Source organism: Erpetoichthys calabaricus, chromosome 14 (genome assembly GCF_900747795.2).
Source record: "Erpetoichthys calabaricus chromosome 14, fErpCal1.3, whole genome shotgun sequence".
Lineage (NCBI taxonomy): Eukaryota > Metazoa > Chordata > Cladistia > Polypteriformes > Polypteridae > Erpetoichthys > Erpetoichthys calabaricus.
The window spans coordinates 83,106,762-83,131,175 of NC_041407.2; the positions used below are offsets into that span (position 1 = coordinate 83,106,762).

Below are 24,414 nucleotides of genomic sequence, written 5' to 3' on the forward strand. Positions count from 1 at the left end.
GTGTCACCAGTCAACGTAACATGTGTCTCCAAGGGTTTGGTAGGAAATTGGATTGACCATCTAATTACATACATAAATAATGTCACTAACCGTTTTGGACCAGAAACCTGATTTTGACAATGCACATGCAGCAAAGGTACGTCCTTTCCATTGGCATTTTACAATATTCTTTTATGATGTGTTCTGTTGAGGTAATGAGATTTTCGGCACCGTACTTTTGTCAATAAATCAGACTTTGAAACATTCTCCTACATTGTGTGTTTTTCTAATATGGGTGTTGAATTCCTTCCAATGTGTCATGTGCCAGGCTTATAAATAATAACAACCTACACCATACACATACATTGAATATGAATGTTGATACAAAAATGGTTGGTTTTAATATTTTCCCTGCTAATAAAAAAAACTCCTTCAGATACAGATACTTTCTCCTTTAGATTGCAGTTGAAGGGTAAATATTAATTATTTGATTTTTTTTTCTATGTAATTGGCTATGATGTTCCTTTATTTGGCCATGGTGTCAAATATTTTAAGAATATATTTTTACTGGGGTTGGAAAATACTATGTAACAACATTACTAAATTATTTGGAACGCTGAATTTTTTTTATTGCAAGTAGATTTTTTTTATATTGTGATTTTTATTAAATTTTTAAACATGCATCATTCAAATGACTCGTAAATTTTTTTTTTTTTTTTTTTTAAGTAACCACTGCTTGCTTCCCTGTTGTTAATCAAAAGAGTGAATCTAGAACTAAACAAATTTTTTTCAATTTAAAAAGCAAATCCAGGTATATCATTAAAGACACACTCTGAACAGTCAACACACAAATGAAAAGATGCAGAGTGCCACATCTGTTAAGACATTCTCATCATCTACTGTGTGAGAGATAATCGGTCTCATTCAGTTATGAAGACGCACAAACCAAACTACTTCTTTATTGTCATAAAACAATTTTCAAATGTTACGTCATGTACAAAGAAACTTATATGAACAGAATTATAATATTATTAAAATTAGTTTTACACTAACTTAAAAATGATCTCACTCAAGCATTGTCCAAAGTGGCAGCTGCCATAAAATAGATTAGCGGAAATGACATTTTTGCACATGAGTTGTCCAAATTACATTTCTGGCCCAAAATGGGTAGTGACAAATACAACCCATGCTAGTAAATTTACAGTGCTTTATTCTTAAATTTGTAGTATTATTTTTAAAGAGGTAACCAGCTCTTATAAAGCATTGGCATAATATGTTAGAGAATGATCAATAATACAACTCAAGGACTTTAAGGACTGCTTGAAAATGTACTGAACATTGCAAAATTTCTTACTTGGCTTTTCTGATTTAAAAGTAAAGTGTGTCCATTTCAATATTGAGATACAAATTTACGAAAAGTACATATTCTGTGCCATGGGTGTGTTACATAAGGCTGACTTTATTCAAGTTACAGTATTTCCCAATTGTTACCCTTTTCGTGAGTTAAAACTAACTAATGTAGAGAGATTTTTCAAGTGCTTGATACCAATCTGTAGCACTAAAGTGTTAGTTGACATGTGTGATGAAGAATGACACCATTGCAAAGAAATTACACAATTGAATAATCACAGGTTGTGCATTGATAATATTAAAAGATTTTTTTATTAAAAAAGTCAAAACAAAAAAGAACAGACCATGCCTACATTTTTTATGTTTAACTTTAGATCCAAAACATTGGATCCAACTGTTAGGAATACAGTATGAACCTGTGTGCTTTAAGACAATGTATTTTTTTCACATAATATGTATATTTGTCAATTTGCAACATTCTTCCCCATCTTCCTCGCCTCCTCCTTTTCTCTTCCCATAATTTAATTTATGTACTGTAGATCAATTGGCAGGTGGCATTCCTTTAATCGCATAGTTGGGCAAATATTTGAATCTGAGTAAATGACCATTTCTGTCCATTAGTTCAAGTTTTTGTTATGATGCTTCAGTCAGACGTATTTCAAGGAAGCCGTTAACTATAGGGGACTTTTTTTATATCCGTACATGAACAAATTCAGGACCTGTATATCTTTTTCCTTAAACTGTATATGATGGTGAGAAATGTGTCACAGAGAAAGGCTAAAAGACATTCAGTTGGCAGTGTGTATTTGTTACACCATGCTTTCTTAAATGTAGTTGTGGGTGTAAAAGCATTAAAAAGTTGTAAAAGTGAAATAAACATTTAAATGTGACAAGATACATATTTCTTGTAAGAAATTCTAGTTGCTATTTATTAATTTGCTGCAAGTATTCTTAAAAATCTGACTCTGCTAAACTTTTCAGTTTTTGAAATGGCAGATAATACCGGAAAAACATGACTTGGTAATAGATGGTGAGAATAAAATATATTTGGGCTATATTTACTGTAACTTAAGTTGAGCCTCGGTGTCACCTACCTTCTAGGTTTGCAAATGAGCATCTTTATAGTGTAGTTTGTGTTTTCATATTATTTCACACCTCACATTAAAATTGTGTATTTATTGTGCTTTTAAACAACACGCAGCAGTTCGTTATCCATCTATCTACTTTTCAGTTTCTAAACAGTAAACCTATTACAGAGGCACAGGACATACTCAAACTTTAAGTCACTCTTGTAAAGCCAGTTAGCTTAGTCAAAGTGTATTTATTCTGGACCAATTATCCTAATAAACATGCCTTTGGGATTGGGCAGGAAACCCGAGAAACCCATATGAACAGGAGGAGATTGTGTAAACATTGTGAGCGGGCCTGAAGTATAGCTCAGGTACTTAGTATTAAAAAATACAGTACTAGTCACTGTGCCACCATGATACCTAAATCTTGATAAGTTACAACAAAAATCCTGCAATAACTTAAGACTGTACTTCTAAAATTTCCACCTGTTAAACAAAAAAAAATCAACTAATGAGGTGATACCTGGGAAGTGGAAAAAACTGTACTAAAGGAAATGAGAAATGCTTAAAATGTTTATATGCTACTGTCTTACATGCAGTACTTCCCGTGTTTTCCTATAAACAAGTAACTCATGTTTAAAAGATGGAAAATTCAGAACAAGATTCCCAATTAGTCTCTGTTCCCTGTCATAGATAACAGAATAACAAAATGTTTATTAGAACGAATTCAGAAAAATGAATGGCCTTTAAAGTATTTACAGTACTGTTTTAAAAAGGGCAGGGAGAGTCTTTTAAAAATATTAAAAACTGCTTAGAATAATAAGCATTTAACGCCATATTTATAAATATGTCTGTCGTTTGTTGGGAATTGCATCCCATAAGTTTAGATTAAAGCACCTGCAAAGACTACTGAAGAAAGATTTGCAGTTGGATCTTGACTGATGATATCTGTACATCTGATAACTTATTTTCCAGGAGAGAATTCTAGGAAGCCTTAGCCATAACCTGTTGTGGCCGCAGCAGGTGCAGTTGGCCCATCACAGAGCACCTTCACTCTTTAATACTGGATCAATTTCAGTGACCAATCAGCTCCTGGATGCATGAAGAAACCTGTATAGGAGGAGAACATGAAAACACCCACAATTCATCCTTCTCTGATATGACAGCTCTAGGAGGCCTCAATCTGAAATTTATAATTGTCTATGGTATGATATTTATGAGTCAAGTGATTGTTTTAGAAGTCTATAAATTACCTTTCACTGGTTTAGAAATTAGGAACATTAAATTTAAGCCTTTTTTTGCATGTTTAATGTATATTTTTACATCTAGAATATTTTTTATTTATCTGGAATAACATAATACAGTATATTTTTTCATTCCTATTTTACATATTTTGAGATGATGTTTAGCTCTCATGTTAGCTATCGTAACGTTTCAAGACAGGTTAACAGACTATACATCACGGTTTATCAAACAATTTGTGCCAAGCCATCCGTTTTCAATATCCTTGGATTCTGGCCTATTAAAAGCTTGCACTTTTAGGTATATTTTAAAGGCTGTTCTTGTTGCTGAACACTTTCTACCCTTTTTCTGTATGTTGCATTGCTTCATGAAACATGGTTATTTAATATCTATTCAAATATCAATGTTATTTTTATATAAGGCAAGTACTAAAAATGAAGGAAGCTGAGCCACTGAGGTCCTTTCCATTGTCCTTCTCCAGGCCACTAGCAGAAGCTAAAGTTGGATAAACAGAACAAAAAAAGAGGCTAAATTCAGTCCAAAAACAATTAGGTGATGTTTAAAACAAATCTTAGAGTGCAACTGTTAAAACATATCAGCATTCATCATGTGTTTATATTAATTAATTGCCAGCGAGCAGCTCACTATTTTTATGCAAAGAAAAATAATTTATCGTGTTGGACTGTGGTTTAACCTGCATCTTAGCTAATTCTCACAAATTACCTGAGGCAATTACATCTTTTCAGGGTATAACCATACCTCATAATTATGTTAGGTTTAATTATAGGATCGAAAAAATGTCTATTAGAGTTGTAGTTTTTCCCCATATTTGAGAAAGTTATTGTGAATTATAAAGATAATTTTATTTTCGGCAGATGTTCTAGAATTGAATTTAGGTAGGTGAAGAGTTTTTAATCAATGCTGCCTCAAAGATCTGAGGACCTGGGTTTGATCCTTAGATGGCCACTATGATGCTGGCATGTTGTTTGTGTTTGCATGACCTCTCTCCTGGTACTCTGGCTTTGCTGCCCAGGTTTCATGCTCTACAGTGGCTGCTTGGGTGTTAGTACACCTTTTGATGGACTTGAGTCCCATCTATGGTTACTGCATGGTATGTGCTCAATTTCGTTGGGTAAGTGTATCTATAACAGCCTACTGGAAAAGCAGATGACAAAAGTAAATTGAGTTTTAAAGATAATTATCTTTTGACAAAAACTAATGTGGTTCTCCTAAAGTCGGACTCAAGCTTACCAACTGATCCTTTCTCTTATCTTTTTTTTTTTTCTCTCTCCTGATAGGCATTGGGAAGAAGCAGCTACTACTACTGTAACTGAAGAGTATTCCACCCATTTGTCATTCTATCCATTTTCTGAGTCTGTTTATCCTGTACAGGGTCATACACTAGTTGACAAAGAGTACTAATTTTGTAGCTGAAACATTACCGATTAACATTCACATAATCACCTGCATTATTCAGTTTAATAAGAAAAGCACATATTTGAATGTTCTCTCCATATGAATAAGTTCTCACATGAATATACTGTACAGAAGCAGAAGTGTTCATTTTTTGCCTCAGGAGTTTTTTTTTAATTATTATTATTATTTTATGGGAAATAAGGTGTGAATATGTACAGCAAGTGGGAATGAAATGGAAAAAAATTAACATGGGAGTAAAGAGGTGATTGCTGTTCAACATGCAATTTCCATTTTTTTCAAACCACTGAAATATTGTACTCCAAAGGCGATGTGGGAGATCCTTTGGTATTCTGCAGCAATAATGTCTTTTATTCTTTAGAAGGAATTTGATGGGAAAAAATAGCATACATTCATGGGCCTCAAAGAGCTGTATGGGATATTTGCCATAAAAATAGTACTTTTTTTCCTCTTATAACTTAAGAAACATAAAACAAGACGGGAGACAATATTATTCTGAAACATCAGATCATAAGGGAATTGTCAAAATAAAAACAATGCACAAAGGGAGAATAGAATTAGATATGTATAGGAAGTGGATATCTGTATTTTAAACATCTTTATCATTAAGAATAATTGTAATATTTAAAATGTAACCCTAGAAATTATTACAAAAGAAAAAAAAGAGAAAAACTTCTGTAAATGCTTGTAACAATGTTTCAAATACAGTAGGCCCACACGTAAAACATTTTTTTGAGTAGTTTTAAGGTTATATGGTTTGCCCTGTTTACCACCCATGCGGGGAAGAAGGCACATCTTTCTTAATGCATTTTTTAAAGTCTTACTCCTATATTACTTTAAGATTGATTTTTCATTTAAAATGTACCAAATGTATCCCAGGTTAGCTAGCTCTGTAATATACAGTATACTGTAAAAACTATGCAGCAGAACTGAACTGGATAGCATGATTCTACAGGTTAATTTGGCTGGGTTATAGGTTTGAATCTTGGAGGAAAGAGACTTACAATAGAAAGTGACTGCACTATGAATTATTCATTTAGAATTTATTCTATAATGTATATTTATTGTTGGTTTAAGAGGTAGCCCTGCTTTTAAAGAATTTTAGGATTATGCAGCACCTCCTAAAAGTGAACTGCAATGTCACATGTGGGCCCTACTGTATATGAAATAAAATGTTTTGCTTCCCAATGAATAAATACTTTAAAAAGTTTGTGTTTCCCTTCAAGAATGTATACAGTATTAGTAAATATGGGAGAGATACAGTAGCAGCATACACATTTGGCCCTCTTTGCATTTTTTTAATATATAATTTAAAAGTGTAAATGCTGCACAAAATCTTAAAACCAGAATCCCCAAACCCTACTACCCCCACCCCCACCCCATCTACACATTACAAGACATTGGAACAACACAGCTCTTTTTGTTCTATAACAGATCTCTCAACATTTCCCAGCCAGTTAGAATCAAACCCATCACAGCGAACATTTACAGAAAGAGAGAGAGTGAGTGACATATACCTAAATAATTTGGAGACTTACGCATCTGTACTTTGAGCTCCATATCTACATTCATTGCGCACTAAAGTAAAATATGAGCATGGGTATCATTGTGAATGGTAGACACCTTTGTTTCATTATTCTTTTTTTTTTATATGTATAAATAAATTGGTTTAAACCTGAGGCTACATACATGACTGACTATATAATCAAATTTAAAGTTGTGTTCCAAAATGTTAATTTCTGGTTTAAAAAAAAAATCTACTTTATTTTTATATGTTGCAGGCTACTTGGGTGAGTTTTCAGTTAACATCTCTTTTCATTTTGTCCACTTATGGCTCTCATAGAGATACTTTTTCTGATGAAAAGAGTTTTGTTTTTTTAATTTTTATTTCTATCCAGAGCAAATATCTTATGTTTTCTGTTATCAGTTACGCTAAGCTATGAAGTTGCTCTGAGTATAAATGCACACTAATTTATAGTTTTAAGTACTCTATACCTGAGAGACTACTAAAAAAGGCAGGGGTCAGTAAAGCACAAACAAAATGTTGGTTTGCTTTCATTCATTTCAAAAAACATCATATGCAGGCAGTATGTATAATGAATAATCTAAGAGGGAGTTAGAAAATACCCTGGCTTAAACCCATACGGAGAGGCTGGTCCATCTTGAAGCACACATACATACACACCCTTACTTTGGGAGGATACCTAGAAAGGAGACAGGTAAAATTGCAAACTCTACAGAGACAGTAGAAAACCTAATAACTGAAACCAGATATATACGGAAACACTATGGATATCTGACCTATTTCTTCTTTTCATGTGGTTGCTTGGAAACAAAGGCTATCCCGGCACTACTTGGTAAAGAAAGGAACTGGCCCCGGCTTGGACAACAGTCCATTACAAGGCACACTAACTCTCACACCGATACTCACAGATATTAAGTTAATTATAAATACCAGTTAACCTGGCATGCATGTAATTGTGATGCTGACAGAAACACACAGAACATGCAAACTCCACAGCCAGTGAATGGTCAGTTTTGCAAACTGTACCACCCTATATAAAATATTGTATCCATTCACCTATTTTCTGAACCTGCTTTTTCTATCACATGGTCTTTAGAAGTTAGACACAATTCAAGCACCTTTAAGAAAGAAAGAAAGAAAAAAAAAACAGAAAGCAACCCTGGATGTAACACACTTTCTTTGCTGTACACACCTGTACTCCCTCATATCTGACCAATCTAGAGGTGCCAATTCACCTAACCTTTATATCTTGGGGATGTAGGAGGAAAGCAGAGTATCCAGCAACTGCTGTGCCATTGAACTGACTACATTGTATTATTCATCCATTTGTTTCTTGAACTGATTTTTTGACTAAAGAATGGCAATATAATTTCAGTAGCTTCAGATTCAAGACAGGGAGGTCAGCCTATTGCAGTTATAATAATATACAGGATTAGAAAGAAGTTAAAATCAGGGGAAAATGTCAGCTATAAAGTCTTTTGTGACTTTACAAGTTATTCCAAACAAAAAACAAGACAGGCTGGTAGGATTGACTGTTCTATGGCACTGGTAGTAAAACTGAGGGGTCAAAGTGTAAAATAAATGGGTATTATCATGTGTCAAAAATGACAATACAAAACTTGACTAGAGTAGATACTAAATGTTTCTTTGTATGCAGATGAGTTGTGACATATTCCATCTATTGTGACATACTGATTTTTTTACATCTAGAAAGGTTTCAAAGTGCTCTGTGATTATTTCTAATTTTGTATCCTTAGCATGAATGTGCATACTGCCTTAAATTTTACAGTATCTTTTTTTGGGAGGACTGCCTCACAACATGTGAAAGATCTTCTACACCAAGTAAAATGTTAATATACCAGTCAGCATCTGCAAAATAATCGAGCTCTATCGCAGTCTCCAAAATGACTATGATTCTCCTCTTCTTTTCTATGCAAGTTACAGAAGATTGATGAGCTGGCAAGCTTTTAACACACAGCCAGAAAAGCAAAATAAAAAAGCCTCCCTCTTTTAAGTCGTCTCAGTGCTGGGAAGATGATTGAAATTGTGCTGGAAAAGGTTTTGAGTTTCCTTTTTTGTTTTGTTTTAGAGTTAAGTTTTTTTTTTTTCATTTGTTCATTGTTTTAATTTAAAAGAAAGATCTCTCGTATTCACAGTCCATTGAGCGGGTAGGCACTCTGGGTCACATGGGCTTCCATTATGCATAGAACTCCTCCTGCTTGTCTGGCTTTTGGTAAGTGACCGTTGCCTGCTTGGGCTCTTCTAGGGTATAGCTTCCCTCATCCTTCTTCTTCATACGATAAATGAGGAGCATTACCAGGAAAGCTGCAAAAAGAGCACCAACCACTCCTCCCACAATTACAGCTGTGAAAAGAGAGAGGAAAAGTGAAGAAGAATAATGAGAAACACAAATTGCAACATGTGTAATTTAGGATTTTCAGAATAGCATATCATCATACAAATAATAGGTCTGCCCCATCCATTTACTGAACACATATAATATAATTTTATGGCACTGTTCTTTGTAGAAGAGGATATTCAGGGTGCAACAATTAACTCTACCTAACACACTAGTTTATTGCAAGGCAATCATATAGAACATGAACATTTTATACAAGCTTAGCCAGTTCAGAACAGCGAATTAACCTATTTGTCATGTTTCTGGGCTAAAAGATGAAAGTGCGTTTACTTGAGAATAAGCCGGCCATAGTAACTCTGACAGAAACAGTCACACCCAATAGTAGAATTATGTGATTATAAAGATTATACATGTTATACTACATTCTGTCATAGCTCAAGAAAGAAGAAAAAAAAATGATTCAAGAAATAAACTACAATAACAAGGTACAGACTATCAAGACACTCCCAGCTGTTTGCAAGCCTCCTCAAATTTGTACGTTAGAGTTGACATATTGCTGAAATCTTCTTCTTAAGCAAACAATTTTCTTCTAGTACTTAACACTCCTAAAATAATAATATACTTGCACAATACCCATTCTAGTAATGATTTATTCAGTATATTATAAATTGTGTTTAGGAGAAGCAGTGAGAGCTTCAAGGGTAGAAACAGTTCAGGATTACAGACTGGAAAAAGAGGACATGCCGGTTCTAAAAAGCATTCATGCTGAAGCAGAGCAGATGAGAAACACCAATATATTGATCGTTCCCTATATGTATTTATGCTGAAGTGCACAGATCGCTTGTTTTCATGTAAAGAGGCTACTGTGATCGTGCAGATTTGAAACAAATGAAGAAATTTGGTAGATGGAAGACAATGGCTATGGAGAATCAGAGTGGTGTACTTTCCTACCTTGAAGGTTTGCTTAATAAACCTGTGCCATTTACATAGACTGTAGCTTGTTGATGACAGTCATGAGTTAATTAAAGATAATATTCTTCACTGAGTGTAATCTTGAACCTTCCAGTTGCAGTTGGGTTCAAGTATTTGTACAGTGATAAAATTTTCATAATTTTGACTCTGAGCTACCGTAACGTATTTGAAATGAAGCAATCAAGATTAATTAATTTATGGTATTTAACAAAAAACATTGTATGAGCCATTTAGAAAAGGCAGCCATTTTTAGTGATGGTCCCCCCCATTTTCAGGGGCTTAAAAATATTTGGACATACTAACATAATCATGAATATAACAATCATTTTTAATACCTGGTTGAAAATCCTTTGCAGTCAGTGACTGCCTGAAGCCTAGAATCCATAGCCATCTCCAAGTGATGGGTTTCCACCCTGCTATTGCTTTGCCAGGCAGCTGTCTTCAGTTGCTTCATTTTCATTGGACTTTCTGTCTTCAGTTTTGTCTTCAGTAAGTGAAATGCATGTCCAATTGGGTTGACGTCAGTTGATTCAGTTGGTCATTGAAGAATTTTCCACTTCTTTGCATTGAAAAGCATTGGGGTTTGCTATCACAGTATGTTTTAGCTCATTGTCCATCTATACCGTGAAGTGTCGTCCTATCAGATTTGCAGCATTTGTCTGAATCTGAGCAGACAGTACAGCCTTGTACACTTCAGAATTCATCCTGCAACTTTTTGTCAGTAGTCATATCATCAATAAACACCACCACCATGTTTCACAAATGATGTGGTATGCTACAGATCACGAGCTGCTCCTTCTCTTCTCCATACTCCTCTACATCCATCATTCTGGTACATATTGATCTTAATTGCTTTTGCTCATGAAAACTGTTCCAAAACTGGACTTTTTTTTTTTTTTATAAATATCTTCTGGAAAAGTCTAATCTGTCCTTCCTATGCTTGAGGATTACAAATGCTTTGCACCAAGTAAACCCTTTGTATTTACTTTCATGAAGTTTTCTCTTGATTGTAGCCTTTGGCAATGATAGGCCTACCTCCCACATTCTGGTTTGGCAAAATGTTATGAAGGTGTTCTTCTTCACCAAGGAAAGAATTCCACAAGTATTCAGTACAGTGGCTATGGAATAGTTTATCAGTCAATTGTCCAAATACTTTAGAGCCCCTGAAAATGGGGCCACCATGTATACTAAATGGCTCATACAATATTTCTGGCAAACCCTTTGAATTAGTGCTGAAAGCCTAAACTTCAATCATGTAATTATTTCTTCATTTCAGATCCTTTGTGGAGGCGTATACAGCCAAAATTATGAAAATTGTGTCACTGTCCAAATAGTTATGGACCTAACTGTATCTTAATTGGAGAAAAAGTCAGAAAGGGCCTTTAAAATGCCTCCAAAAAAAGCTGACCTGACCCTAAAGTTTTTGTTTGTCTTCTTGCAGGTTCAGTGGTTGCTGGACTAGTAGCCATTTTTCAGGTTAGTTTTAGAAAGTCTCTTTAGTGTTGTAGAGCAAGACAGTAATCTATACCATAATGTGTACTAAAGGATAACATAAAGTGTAAGACAGCTTGTGAGTGACAGTATATCTGGTGTATAGTTAAAGTATCTGTCTATCTATCTATAGTCATGCTGTCAAACAGATGAAAAGTCCTTGAGTGTAATTGTGCCCAACATCATGACATCCACTGTTCTTCAGCTGTTCTAGATTGTTCCCTGGGATGCACTATTGACTCCATAAGTATATCAAGTGGTGATCATCCATAAGGAATAAGTGAAGTTTATTTCTGAAGATGACCCAGTGCCGGTTCACACCATTTGTACTTCCTTGAACCCAGCCTCTGTTCAGATGCAGTCAGTGACTAATATAATGTAAGATCTCACCTTAGACCTGAGTCTTTACATCTCAATATAGGCAAGACACCTCCTCCGGTTGAAATATTGACATGGTGCTGTAACATCCTTTCATACATTAAGCTTGGTTCCTAACTTCATTAAGGCCCACTATTAAACTGATTCAGTTGTCCATTAGAGTGGAACATGTTTAATTCAGACAGATTTTATGGGCTGTACCAACAGTACACACATTCCAAGATTAAACCCTGTCCAGTCATGAGCTTTAGTATAACAAGTTTGCTATTTTACAATAGCCATGAGATTAACAGATCATTTGGCTCTGCTTATCTACCAGACAACTGATTCAGGGTGCAATTCTGTTTTGTTACTGAGTGTATGTCTTCGTACAAAGAAAGTGCACATTCATGAAGCAAGTTACCATGTAGTAAAGCTGGATGTGGCTCCTTGTTTCAACTTTATGTCTTCTAGGATATTTCATGTGAATAGGAAATGAAATGTTGGAGGTGATTGGCTTATTGTTTTCAAAATTCTTTTGTTTAGGTAACTAAGCTAGCAATGTGAAAATTAAACAGTGGAAGTAAAATGGAGCTTGGGCTATTTTAGAGTTATCTAACAGACTTGATATCCCTGTGTTAGACACCAGCTGATTTTTAAAAATATTTTTTGATTTTTTTTTCCTTTGCATTTGTGTGTTGCTTACAAACATCAGAAACTAAGAAGTACAGTATCAGCACATGTGTTTTCCATTCAAATTGTTTAGAGCTAATTTGCAAAATCCTAGTCTGCCATATGGCTTGGTCCTTGGAAAAGAACGTACAATCACATTCTAGACAAGTGTTTCTCAATCACCTGGTTGGGATCCATTTTCTTTATAATGGTAGTGGGTCGTGAATTGGGTTGCAGTGAGTTGCCTCAATGATGGCCATTGCTGCATGATATATGTCCGCTCACATCTCAGGTGCGCCCACTTCACCAAATTTTTGGACACACACCACTCTTTCTGTCAACTGAAACCCCTCGTCACCAGATAACTGCCTTTTGATTTACCAAGTGGTAAATGCTCTGATGATCATCTTCAATCCACCAAAAAGGACCAAAGTGGGTCGCAAAGACACTTACATGTGAAAAAGTGGGTCATGACACCAAAAAGGATGAGAAACATTGTTTTAGACAACAGTAATTGAATATTTTTATGACTGAATCAATTATATGTGAAGTTGAATATGAATGAAAGTTACTTAGGTTGTAACAGAAGGAAAGAGCTTTGGTTATACAATAATAGAATGTATCGAGTTACCTCTAATTTCAATTAATTGTTAAATCATTTAGTTATTAATATTTGAAATTTCACCACTTCCCAAGTAAGGGTCAGAATGAATAGTAGATTGACGGCTGTTTTGGCCTCATCTGCTTTGTTTCTGCATAAGAATCCATAAGAGCACTACATTTGGGACAGGGATGGACTCTGTCTTATAAAAAGAGTAGCTATCTAGCTCCAAGCCTAGCTTTCTAGCTCTTTTTTACCAATCAACAGGAAATCTGCGAAGATGATGCCCAACATTCCTCCCACAACTATAGCTGAGAGAGAAAGAGAAAGAAAGAGGAGATTCAGTTAAAATAGGGACTGAGTGGGAACAGCTAACCTCCTGAGCAAAATGCTAAGAAAAGAACCAATACTGTACACTTTACATGTACAACATGTACAGTGGTTAAACACATTTTTCTGCTTCTGTCTTTTAATTTATGTCTATCAAGTCATCAATTTTTAACCAGTTTTTCCATTGTTAGATCTTGGGGGTACCATATACCTATTATGACCACATTTCAAAATATGGAAAGAGTGACTCCTGCAAGTGACACCATAGTACATCATAGAGGAACCATCACACTCTCTTATACTAAGACACTTTAGAGATAACCGTTAAACTTAAATGGGAGGTGGTAAGAAAACACAGCACTCTGAAAGCAATTAAGCAATGTTGGCCTCATCTAAAGACAAGTACAAAATGTGCATGTCAGAAAGACAGCAAAGGTCAGTATAAAGAGTATCAAATCAAAGTCCTTGGAGTTGGGTGGATTTCTTATTATTTAGTCCTATAACATCATATAACTCCTTAATCTTTCATGAAAATGGAGCTCAAACACAGATGAAACCATACCTTTGAACCTGGGGTGCTGGTTGCACTGAAGTTACCTAACCAGTGATACCTTTCTTGAAGCATAAAACAGTTTGAAATTGTATTGCTTCCTTCAAAAGCACTGTATCCCAACTGTAGTCTTGTACCTCCAGATGCTGGTATTTGTTCAAACCAATTGATTAAGTAATTAGGGTCATAGCTTTAACTGAATTTCTGTCTTCATAGAGTGCTTCTGCTTCCTGGTTTCTTTCTACTTTTTAAAATTTGTAGATTTTTTAAAGAATTTACCAAACGTTGTGTGCCTTACTCAGTGCAACAGATTTGCAATCCTGAGCTTATGGTTAATTACGGGTTAACCTCTCCTGTTTCTCTCTGATAAGTCTGTTATAAAGGCAGCTGTTGGATCATGAGCACATGGATATGAATGTAATTCAGTAAGCTGCTCCATTTAGAAGACATTACAATTTGCACCAGCACTTGTTTTTGTTAATTACTGTTTTTATGGAAATTAGGCACTGTACAGTAGAAGGAATTATGAGGAGACTTAATAAGGAAGCAGAATATTGGAATGGATAGAAACTAAAGAGTCCTACTTGAGTAAATAAAGAACAGGTAAACAGTGACTTGTCACTTTGTATTCCTGTTTTTGTGTAGACAGGGTGTGTTTCAACAACACCAGTCAGCATTGCTTAGAAGTTTAAGGATATTTACAGCTGACTCAGAAGAATGAGAGCAGAAATAAGCCAGTAAATTGCATAAACAGAGAAAATGAAAGTCAGGTCCTTATTAATGCTTTGGTTGGAATAAAAGCTGGCACCTAATAGAAGATGGCAGGACCAACTGTGCGTAAGGTGAGGGGCAGGCATTACTAAAAAATGTTTGAGGAAATTTATTTCTTTAAAAATTCTGTAAAGCACTGCAAAATTATTTCAGTCTATTATCTTTCAAGCAAAACAACCATCTTCTATAAACTGTAGTAAATTCATATTTTCTATTTGTAATATTTTAATTCATGCAAAAATAAGTCCATAAAAATGTAACCACAGCCAACTATTGAACGCATGCATTGTTGCAAAACAAGCTCTTTATGTCAAATATTTTATCACTACAAAAATAACTTAAGCTTAATTTCTTCTGGATGATTTTAATTTCTCTCAGCTATATTTTAAAAATGGATGTAATACAATGTTCTCTTTCAAAAGAAATTGTGTGTAAGCGAGCTATGTTATTAGTCAAGTGCACATTCTTAACATAATACTTATCTTTAATTATGCTATGAAATGCAGGTATTAAAAAAGGAACAAATGGAAGCCAAGATATTTTTGTCCATTGTTTTGTTAAAAAAGTACTAATTGCCAGGCTTAAATATAAAAATTGAGATAATCTCTTAGTGGTGTTGACAGGGATGAAGCCTAGGCACAGACAATAGCAAAGTACGAATGACATTTATATTTTTAAAACCCTCTTTTAGAAGAGAGCCTAAAAAGCATCCCAGTACAAAACGTGGACTGTTTTATTGCTATTTTAAAAGCTGAATCCTAAAAATAGGAGTGCACACATTATTAAAAGAACAAGACCAACTGTTCTAAGGTTTTTTTCCTGTCTTTTGCAGCTTAAACAAAATAAAATACGATATGGTTGTTTATTTACTGTACTGTTAGCAGTTGCATTAAAATCAAGTAAATACTGTTCTGCAGAAAAGAAAATTATATTTTGTAACCAATAACTATGGTTTAATAACAAGAACTGCAGTAAAATCAATGAAGTTTCACTGAATACAAATTGTGGAACAAACGTTTATACAATAAATCAAAGTATCCACTAAAAAGGTTTTCAGGTATGCAAAATAGCACTATAAATCAAGATGAGAATCACAGACAATGCTGTAGTTCCAGGATGTTTTCAAAAAACCACCATAGTGCCACTACCTAAGAAAACAAGATGACATGCTTGAATGACTACACCCAGTGGCACCTCTGCAATGTGTCTACCACAACAGACTGGCAGAGGATGCCATTTCACGAGCACTATATGCAGCCTTTGAGCATCTGGACAGAAGGGACTTATGTATTACACTTCACTATCCAGCGTACCTGCCAGGTGATGATAAAGCTCAGGGGCCAAAGTCATGTCATTCTGTTTGTAATTGGCTGGTAAATTTCTTGACAGGGAGGCCACAGTTTATAAGGATTGCAAATAAAACCTTGTCCTAGTTTAACTAAATACTGGGGCTCAGCAGGGATGCTTTCTAAGCTAATGACTGTATTCTTTGTTCACTCACAACTAACTGCACAGCAGTGTATATCAATAATCGCATCATTAAATTTGCAGATGACACTACAATAATTAGTCTGGTCAGCAATGATGAAACTACGTACAGGGATGAAATATAAACTCATAGTTAACTTCAGTAAAACTAATGGCACTCACAGAACAAACTACATCGTTGGTGTCAGGGTGGAAACAGCAGATTCAGGTTTCTGGGAAATCACAATAATAAAACTTTGTACTGGAACACAGATTCCATAAAAAAAAGTTTAGCAACACCTTTATTTTATGAGTTAATTGAAGCAACAGGGAATGGCTGTATGGGTTAACTTATATCGCTGCATTATAGACAGAATTCCTTCCCATGGAAATCACTTTATGATTTGACAGCATTTATTCTTTAAAGAATATAAAGGGCCATGAATCTGGTACAGAACATAACTGGCTGCAGCCTCACTAACAAGTAACAACTTCACAGGGACCAGCACCATGGAAGAAAGCTGGAAATCCCAGTCAAGACTTTTCACCCCTCTTTCATAATACTTTTAATCTTGAAGCAGTACACATAGAGAATAAATATAATCATGCACCCTTGGCTGACTTTTTGTTTAAATGCACTGTAGCCTAAAAATGAAGATTTCCTAAATCACTAAGCTTTTGTATTTCCATCTAGTTGTCATTAATGCTCTCCAGATTTAGTTTAACATTTTGAGGGCTACAGTACTACAGTTTAATATAATGTCAATTAAATCACATGCAGAACAGACAGGCAAACTAACTTTTAGTGTTTTGTGGTTTTCTACAATATGGTATACCTGTAAAAGAAAATATAAAACTAATACTCGTGATACCAGCTCCCAGGTACTGCATATGTGTGCTTAAATCTTGAAGCTATGGTTGCTATACTCTCTGTCAGGTTTCCTTACTCCAAACATTCTATAACCCACTAAATCAAATTCAGGATTGCCATTGCAGAGCATAAACGCTACATCACTGGGTATAAAGCAGAAAACAGCCTTGGATAAGATGTCCACCCCTGCAAGACTGATTCACACACATCGGTACTCACATTGTATTAATTTGTATTCGACAATTAATCAAAAACCCACACATCCATGGAGAGAGCACACCAACTCCATACAGATATTGTCCACTTGTGGCATTTGAATCCTGGACACTGGACCTTTAGGATGTGATATGATACGTTTTACCTGTGATTTCCTGCTATTGTGCTAGAGGATGATAGCTGCCCCTCAGAAAGCTCAAGTTCTGACAGGATAGCACAGGTTGTTTTTTCTTCATGAAATTAATGGTATAGTATCAGGTTTTAGGATTTATTTTTGCATTTTACAGTTATGAGGTCCCATCCACGGCTGATTCATGCCTTGAGCCTGATGCTGCTGATTTAAGCTTTGGCGCCTGTACTGAATTAAGCAGAATTTAAAGTGGTTTTTAACATTTTTAATGGACTTTTGTGCTTGCACTACAAAATTTATTGCTTTTAAAAATCCTTTAAATAGTACATTGAACTTTTTTTTTTTCTCTCTCTTTTAGCAAATGAGTTTTGGTGTAAAACAGCAACTCTTATCAAAGCAATGACTAGAAATTCCAGTAAAAAAAGTACCATATATGTCCAAAGTGTTTAGGGTGACTTTTTGTTTTCATTGCATTACTGGAGTGAAAGAGGTTGACATGAAAAATGCAACATGTTAGCACTGCCATATGAAGATAAAGGCTCCAAGCAACATTGCACATATACTCTGTAAGGGCTTATGAGAGAATGCATCACTCAGAGTTAAGTTCAGTCAGTGTGCTAATATGCGTTGCCTTAACTGAATACAGTATTCTTAATCTTAACGTGGAAGCGGTTTTGATACTGAAAGGTTTGTCTATGAGCATTTTGCCATTAGGAATACTATTTAAAATTTTACTTTAGTAAAATTTAAAAAACAGATACAAGTTGCTTTCTCTCACATAATCAAAAGGAGATTCTTAATGCAACTTAATAAATCACAATATTTAATGTTCTGACGATATAGTTTTGAGGGGTCCTTAGCACTTCCCATGCCTGCTTAATGACCAAAGTAATGACCAAAGTATTTTTATGTGTCACTCAGTAACTATTCATAAATGTTTTATATCTGATGTTTTTCTAGATAGTATAGATATAGGATATGCATTAAAACAACAGGTACACGAGTATAGTTTGTAAGGTTCTTGTAATGGTTTTTGAGTTTTACGTAAAAAGTGAACCCTAATCAATAAATAAGAAACTAGAAGACTTCATTGGTGTCATTTAGATATTACAAGTCTGATGTAGAAAACTAAAACTGATCAGTGAATTGATTTACTGGTGTGTGAGGAAACGTTAAAGAGAGCAACCTGCCAAAGCTCTTATGTGGCAACTTTACTTGCCAAGCTTAAGAAGTACTGTAAAAATCAGTGTTCCGACCTTGTATTATATGGACAGTGATTTGTTTGTGTGTATTAGTTTGAAATCTGCAGCTAAACAAACACATTTCAATTGAGGTGCTCTTGTCACAAAATCACTGAAAGCATAGTCATCATTGTTTCATTGTTTAGAAAAAAATGTATTGTTACTTAAAAGTGTGGAAAAACCTGTTTGAATATGTTATGGTATAACTGGTGATAAAAAGATTTAATAGGCATTATGTATGCAAGTACGCTGATTAAAATAATAATTCATTAATACAGCAATTAAGAAAAAGAGCTGAATACAAATGTGCAATTCTTTGTGTTAAGCACTTGTCCCTTCATCACAGTTTTGCTTATTCAATTATCCAAATTGACACAATAATAATAATTTTGTAACTGATGTTTAGAATGTTTAGTTTAATTGATATCCATCCATTAACCTCCTGAACCAGCTTAATCCAATTAAGGATTGCTGAAAGCCAGTGGTAACTGCCAGCAGCATCATGCTCAAAGCAGTAACCATCTATGGATAGGATGCCAGCTTATCCCATGGCACCTGCAAGGACATGTCCACACTGAGACTTGGAGCTACAAATCAACTTAACATGCGCGTGCACACACACCCACACACACACACCCACACACACACACACACACGCACTTCTAGAAAATGGGAGAAAACTGGGGAACTGTAAGAAACCCACCCAGGGTGTGGGGAAAGTGTGTAAACTCAGCTTGTATTCTGAATTTGAATACAGTCTCCTGGAGCTGTGAAGAAGCACCATTGACCATTCATTCTACCAGCATGCTGTACATAGCATAGTGTATGTCTATGAATGTGTATCATGTTTAGTGTAACATTCCAATATTCAAGAACTTATCCAGGCAGTAAACAAATTAGTGAACACAATCTTGTAAAAAACATGCAGCAGTTTGTTTTGACAAGATGTACTTAAGTACTGAACCACTGTAAAATAATTCTTGCCGACACATTTTAAATCAGTTCTGTTTTTTTAGAGTACATTTATCTCCTGTGGACTTAAAAAAAAAAATCACTGTCAAGATCTTACCTATTAGGACTTCCTTCCTCTCTAGTATATTTTTCTGTGGTAGTTGGGCAGCAGAACTTCCCGAGTCAATTGTGTTTCCATTTAAGTCAGGTTCTATCTTTCTAACTGTTGGCTTGGTGGCTGGAATTAGGATCTCATTGTTCTTCAACTCCTCCTCTTCTCGAATCTCAAAGTCTCCACTGGGTCCAACACCGCCCATCTCGGTACTGACTGTTGTATCTACTATGGTTTCCAAAGTGTCTGTTTGCTGAAGTGGATTGGTAAAGTAAAAAAAAAGACAAACTGTATGATTGATAATACTATGAATTGCTTTTCTTTAACAATTAAAGTGGTAATTCAACCATTTTCAGCTTTGTTTTATTTCATTTCACAGAGGCAGAAGGTTTATACTTGGTATGATAGGTGCAAGACAGGGATCCACAAGGTTGGAATATCAGTTCATCATAAAATGAATATAAACACAGCTGGTTCCATACAAATGTAGTCAAGTAATCAATGTCTCGGTCAGTTGCTTGTAATTCTATAATGCACTACTAACAACATACACGATTACAAGGTGCTTTCTAAAGCTAAACATGTTCTCTGTTGTAGACAGCTACTTAAAGATACAGTACTTACTTGATTGTCAAATGCATATATTATCCATGTAGTTAGTTGTTGTTTCTATTAACAGAATTAAAGTCATCTTGTTATGAAAACCATCAGAGGTGAAGAGGATTAGGAAGTGCTGCTGAGCTACTGTACATAGTCTTTGGCCATTTTAAAATGTTATCATTTTTTCTCTAGTTTAAATTGAAGAGTGTTAACTATAGTGACATCTGAAGTGTAGAACCTGCTAATGCTTTCAGAATAAGAATTTTTTAATAAATTATGAATTTTATAAGTTTAAGAAATATAATTTTGATAGGAATATGAAATTTAAATGTAATGCTTTATCTGCATTTTCTCACTCTGAAATATTTCATATTTTGGGAGAATTGTAACAAATTAACAGCAACATCTTTATTGGCTTAGTAACCCATTTTGTAACCTTTTTTAATTTTAACCTTTGAAAATGCCAGGAGCTTTACTATTTCAGAATAGATATAACAAATAATATCTTTTCAATGCCTCTAGCAAACTGTCACCAATTGTTTTGCTAACATTTTCTCTATTTTATGAACAAGAAAATACAAGGGGAGATTTTAAACTTTTGTACACGTGACTGATTTTTCAGAAATGTATTGTTAGGCTAAGCTTTGGCAGAAGCTAAGTGAAGGTCACAAGTATTTGGACACAGAAAACATAAATAAGAGCATACAACGTAAGAGATAAATGGTCTTTTACAGATAACAGACGCCTCTTAGTCTTTGACCGTGAATTATTTAGGCCTACTGCTGTGGGCTGGCGCCCTGCCCGGGGTTTGTTTCCTGTCTTGCGCCCTGTGTTGGCTGGGATTGGCTCCAGCAGACCCCCGTGACCCTGTAGTTAGGATATAACGGGTTGGATAATGGATGGATGGATGGATATTTAGGCCTAAGACTTAGTAATGTGAAAGCAAAAAAAAAAAAAAAAAGGCTAAGTATACCATTATGTTTTTGTTTAGTTTATTGCAATAGATGTCATTTTTTCTAAAATTCTTCCAGTTATAATTAATTTATTAGTTCACTCCTTCATTATCTTTGTGAAGACCAAGGATTACATGCTGTATGGCGAAAGTCATTCTTCGCATAACAAAGTTGGAGAAAGGCACTGGTGGGCATTTTAAAATTGATTCCATACAACATTTTGAAAGGTGTTTGCAAAAAATGCTAGAAATATCAAACATTGGCTTGTCTGTCTGTCTGTCTGAAACAACCTGGATCCCAGTGGACCAATTTCATTGAAATTTAGTACACATATTCTTCACAGAAATTATCCACAATGTCCCATTTCATTGAAAATACCTTTAATAGAGCACACATACAAATTATTGCATTTCTAAAATTCTCATCTGAAAACATTGGTGAATTTCTTAAACTCAATACCTTCAAACAGAGAACATTCTGTGTTACCTCAATTATTGATTAATTTAGTGTTTCAGATTTACCTTCAGAGGAGTTATTTCATCTTGTATATTCCTTCTTTTACATTTTACAAAGCCTCCAGATGGCCAATCAGATCTCCAGTACAAGTTTTTGAATACCAGCAGAGTCCTGCCCATGGATGGAACCTCGCTGTTGCATCTGAGGCTTACACGCCCCCTAAACCCCCATCCACACCAACTCACTTCACCTACTTCTTGAAGTTGTGCTGGTAGTTCAATTATCTTTGTAACCTTAAAAGTAAAAACTAAACCCAAGGAAAGCAAAAAAAAAAAAAATACTTAAATCTAGAAAGGAATGGAAAAAGAAAGATGCTTCCTAAGTGTAGCTCTGTAAGCCACTATTTAAACATTAATATCCATGTATGTCTCATTTACATGACATTAAAACAACCTCATGACTGTATTAACTGCAGATTATAATGATTCAGTATTTTACTGATGCCGTAATTTACTATGAAAATGCCATAATGAATTGCTTTTCCATCACAGTCAATACTGTTGCTGCTAACAATGTTAGCTTGTGACTTCAACATACTGTACTACATATTGTAGATTTTTACTCTCCACGGGGGCAACACTGTCAAAAATTTTATGTTTAAAAAATACCAACTACAATTAATCATAAACACTCCACAATTAACAATTGTGCATCAGTTGTACATTACTTGAGTTGGACTTTGCTGTCTGTGAAAGCCATTTTACCACCACAAGCCCAGTTGGGTTCTATTTTTAACTACATAAAAGTGCAAAAGGTTTTCTGAAGATATGTATTTTACGTGCTATATGAATATTAACCACATCCTATTATCATTGTTATTTTTGAATGACTCATCATATACAAAAATATTAATAAACAAACTTACAGCCTAATTGGATGATCCATGTCTGCTTATCAACTTAATGACCCCAAGTCGTTCTAACACATTTTGGAGTTTTAACATTAATTCATATTATCTAAGATATACCTTGATCTAAAATTCACGGGTTATATGTTTTTGGGGTTATGCCATGATTAGACTTTAAAGGAATCAACATTTCAAAATAATCCCTTAACCTGTAACAGTTCTGTTGTGACCAGCATTGCTAAATGACCAATATATTGTGGTAACTTCCACTGATTGCACTTTGCCATCTCTTAATGGAATAGAAAAGTCATAACCTATTTGCCATAATGAGTGCAAAAAGGATGTCCCATTTAACTTCTAATTAGAAAAAAACATAATTTTATGTGAAGTTGATGAAGTTTATGAGGATCTTTAAAATTTAGCACACAACATTTAAGGTTGCCATTTATTTACTATGGATGTTGAACCTCTATTAATCTTAGAAGCCTAAATATCTTTGACTAATTACTTCATATTAAATCTGATTATTTCTCTTCTTTTCAGATGTTTAGCATACGAGAACCTGTATCCATTAGTCAAAAGCCAGGAGTAAACTGAATTACATTTGAAAATGTTCATATTTAATTAATCTACTGTATCAATCAAACATTTAATACAAGTTTAGATCTTTTAGGATTCTTTCTTACTACAAAGTTACAAGTCTGACTTGCTGACGTTCTTATGTACATTTTTATTCATTTGTTTTCTAAATATTTTAAATAATATAATGAACTTAATTTTTATATAGCTTTTCTTTCTATGAAAAAATTCCAAGGCACTTTACAAGTACATAACTCTAATGCAGTTGCTGTCTCTCTCTCTCTTTTTTTTTTTTTTTTTTTTAAACAATTAGATTCTAAGGTTATGATATTTTCACTGAGTTACACAGTGAGTCAGAGATGAGGACTGAACTGGCTGCCCTAAGGTTTCAATTCCAATACTTTAGCCACTATTCCACTTTGCCAGCACAGACCAAGAGCCTTTACCTAGGCTGTAATCTGAGGTGCAGTTAATTGATGATTTCTGAGAGTGGTGACTCAACTCCTCCATTACAGAGGTAACTCTTGGTCTGCCTCTTCTGTGGTAGTCCTCATTAGAGTCAGTTTCATTTTGATGTTTGATGGTTTTATGATGTGATATCATCATAGCTGAAATTCAAAATTTAAATAATACTCCATTAAATTAAGTTATTTCCGATCACTACTTAATTACATTTGATTTAGTCCTGCTCTTGCCAACGCACTCACAGATTAAAACAAAGACAGTGTGACATCTAGATTGTAATCCTGCTTCAAAATTTATAGATACTTTGAGTAAGTCAAGTGTAATTGTGGAAAACCATTTAGATCAGTTAACATCAAATGTAAACGTGGAAAACAATTTAGATCAGCTAACATCACATTATAATGTGACCTTGAGAGATGCTTTGGATGCAGTGGCTCCCCTTAAAACAAAAGTGATCAAAGCACATAGAAACTCTCCCTGGTTTAATGAAAACACTCGAGCTCTTAAATTAGAGTGTCGAAAACTGGAGCGCAGATGGAGAAAAACAAAGCTACATATCTTTCAAACTGCATGGACAGAGTGTGTTAAAAAAATATAAAAAAGCTCTCTTTAAAGCTTGCTCAGAATACTATTCTACAATAATAGCAATAATAAAAATCCTCGGGTACTGTTTAGAACAGTTGCTAAATTAACAAATGGGAATTCAGATCTACAGTGCAAAATACCAACAGATATTTGCAGTACAGACTTTATGAACTTCTTC

General features: G+C 34.7%; 1 protein-coding gene across 2 annotated transcripts in view; it reads right to left on the minus strand.

The window, feature by feature from the left end:
- Positions 1-1,622: 1,622 nt before the first annotated feature.
- sdc3 (syndecan 3) overlaps positions 1,623-24,414 on the minus strand; it is a 215,870-nt gene continuing 193,078 nt past the window's right edge. The window contains exons 4-6 of one of the 2 annotated variants that reach the window (XM_051919006.1): positions 19,698-19,944; positions 13,310-13,363; positions 1,623-8,964 (exon numbers count right to left, since the gene is read on the minus strand). In XM_051919006.1, the coding sequence (XP_051774966.1) occupies positions 8,798-8,964; positions 13,310-13,363; positions 19,698-19,944 (468 nt within the window). In that variant the 3' untranslated portion in view covers positions 1,623-8,797. The remainder of the gene's footprint in view (positions 8,965-13,309; positions 13,364-19,697; positions 19,945-24,414) is intronic. The other variant, XM_028819938.2, reaches the window with a different exon arrangement.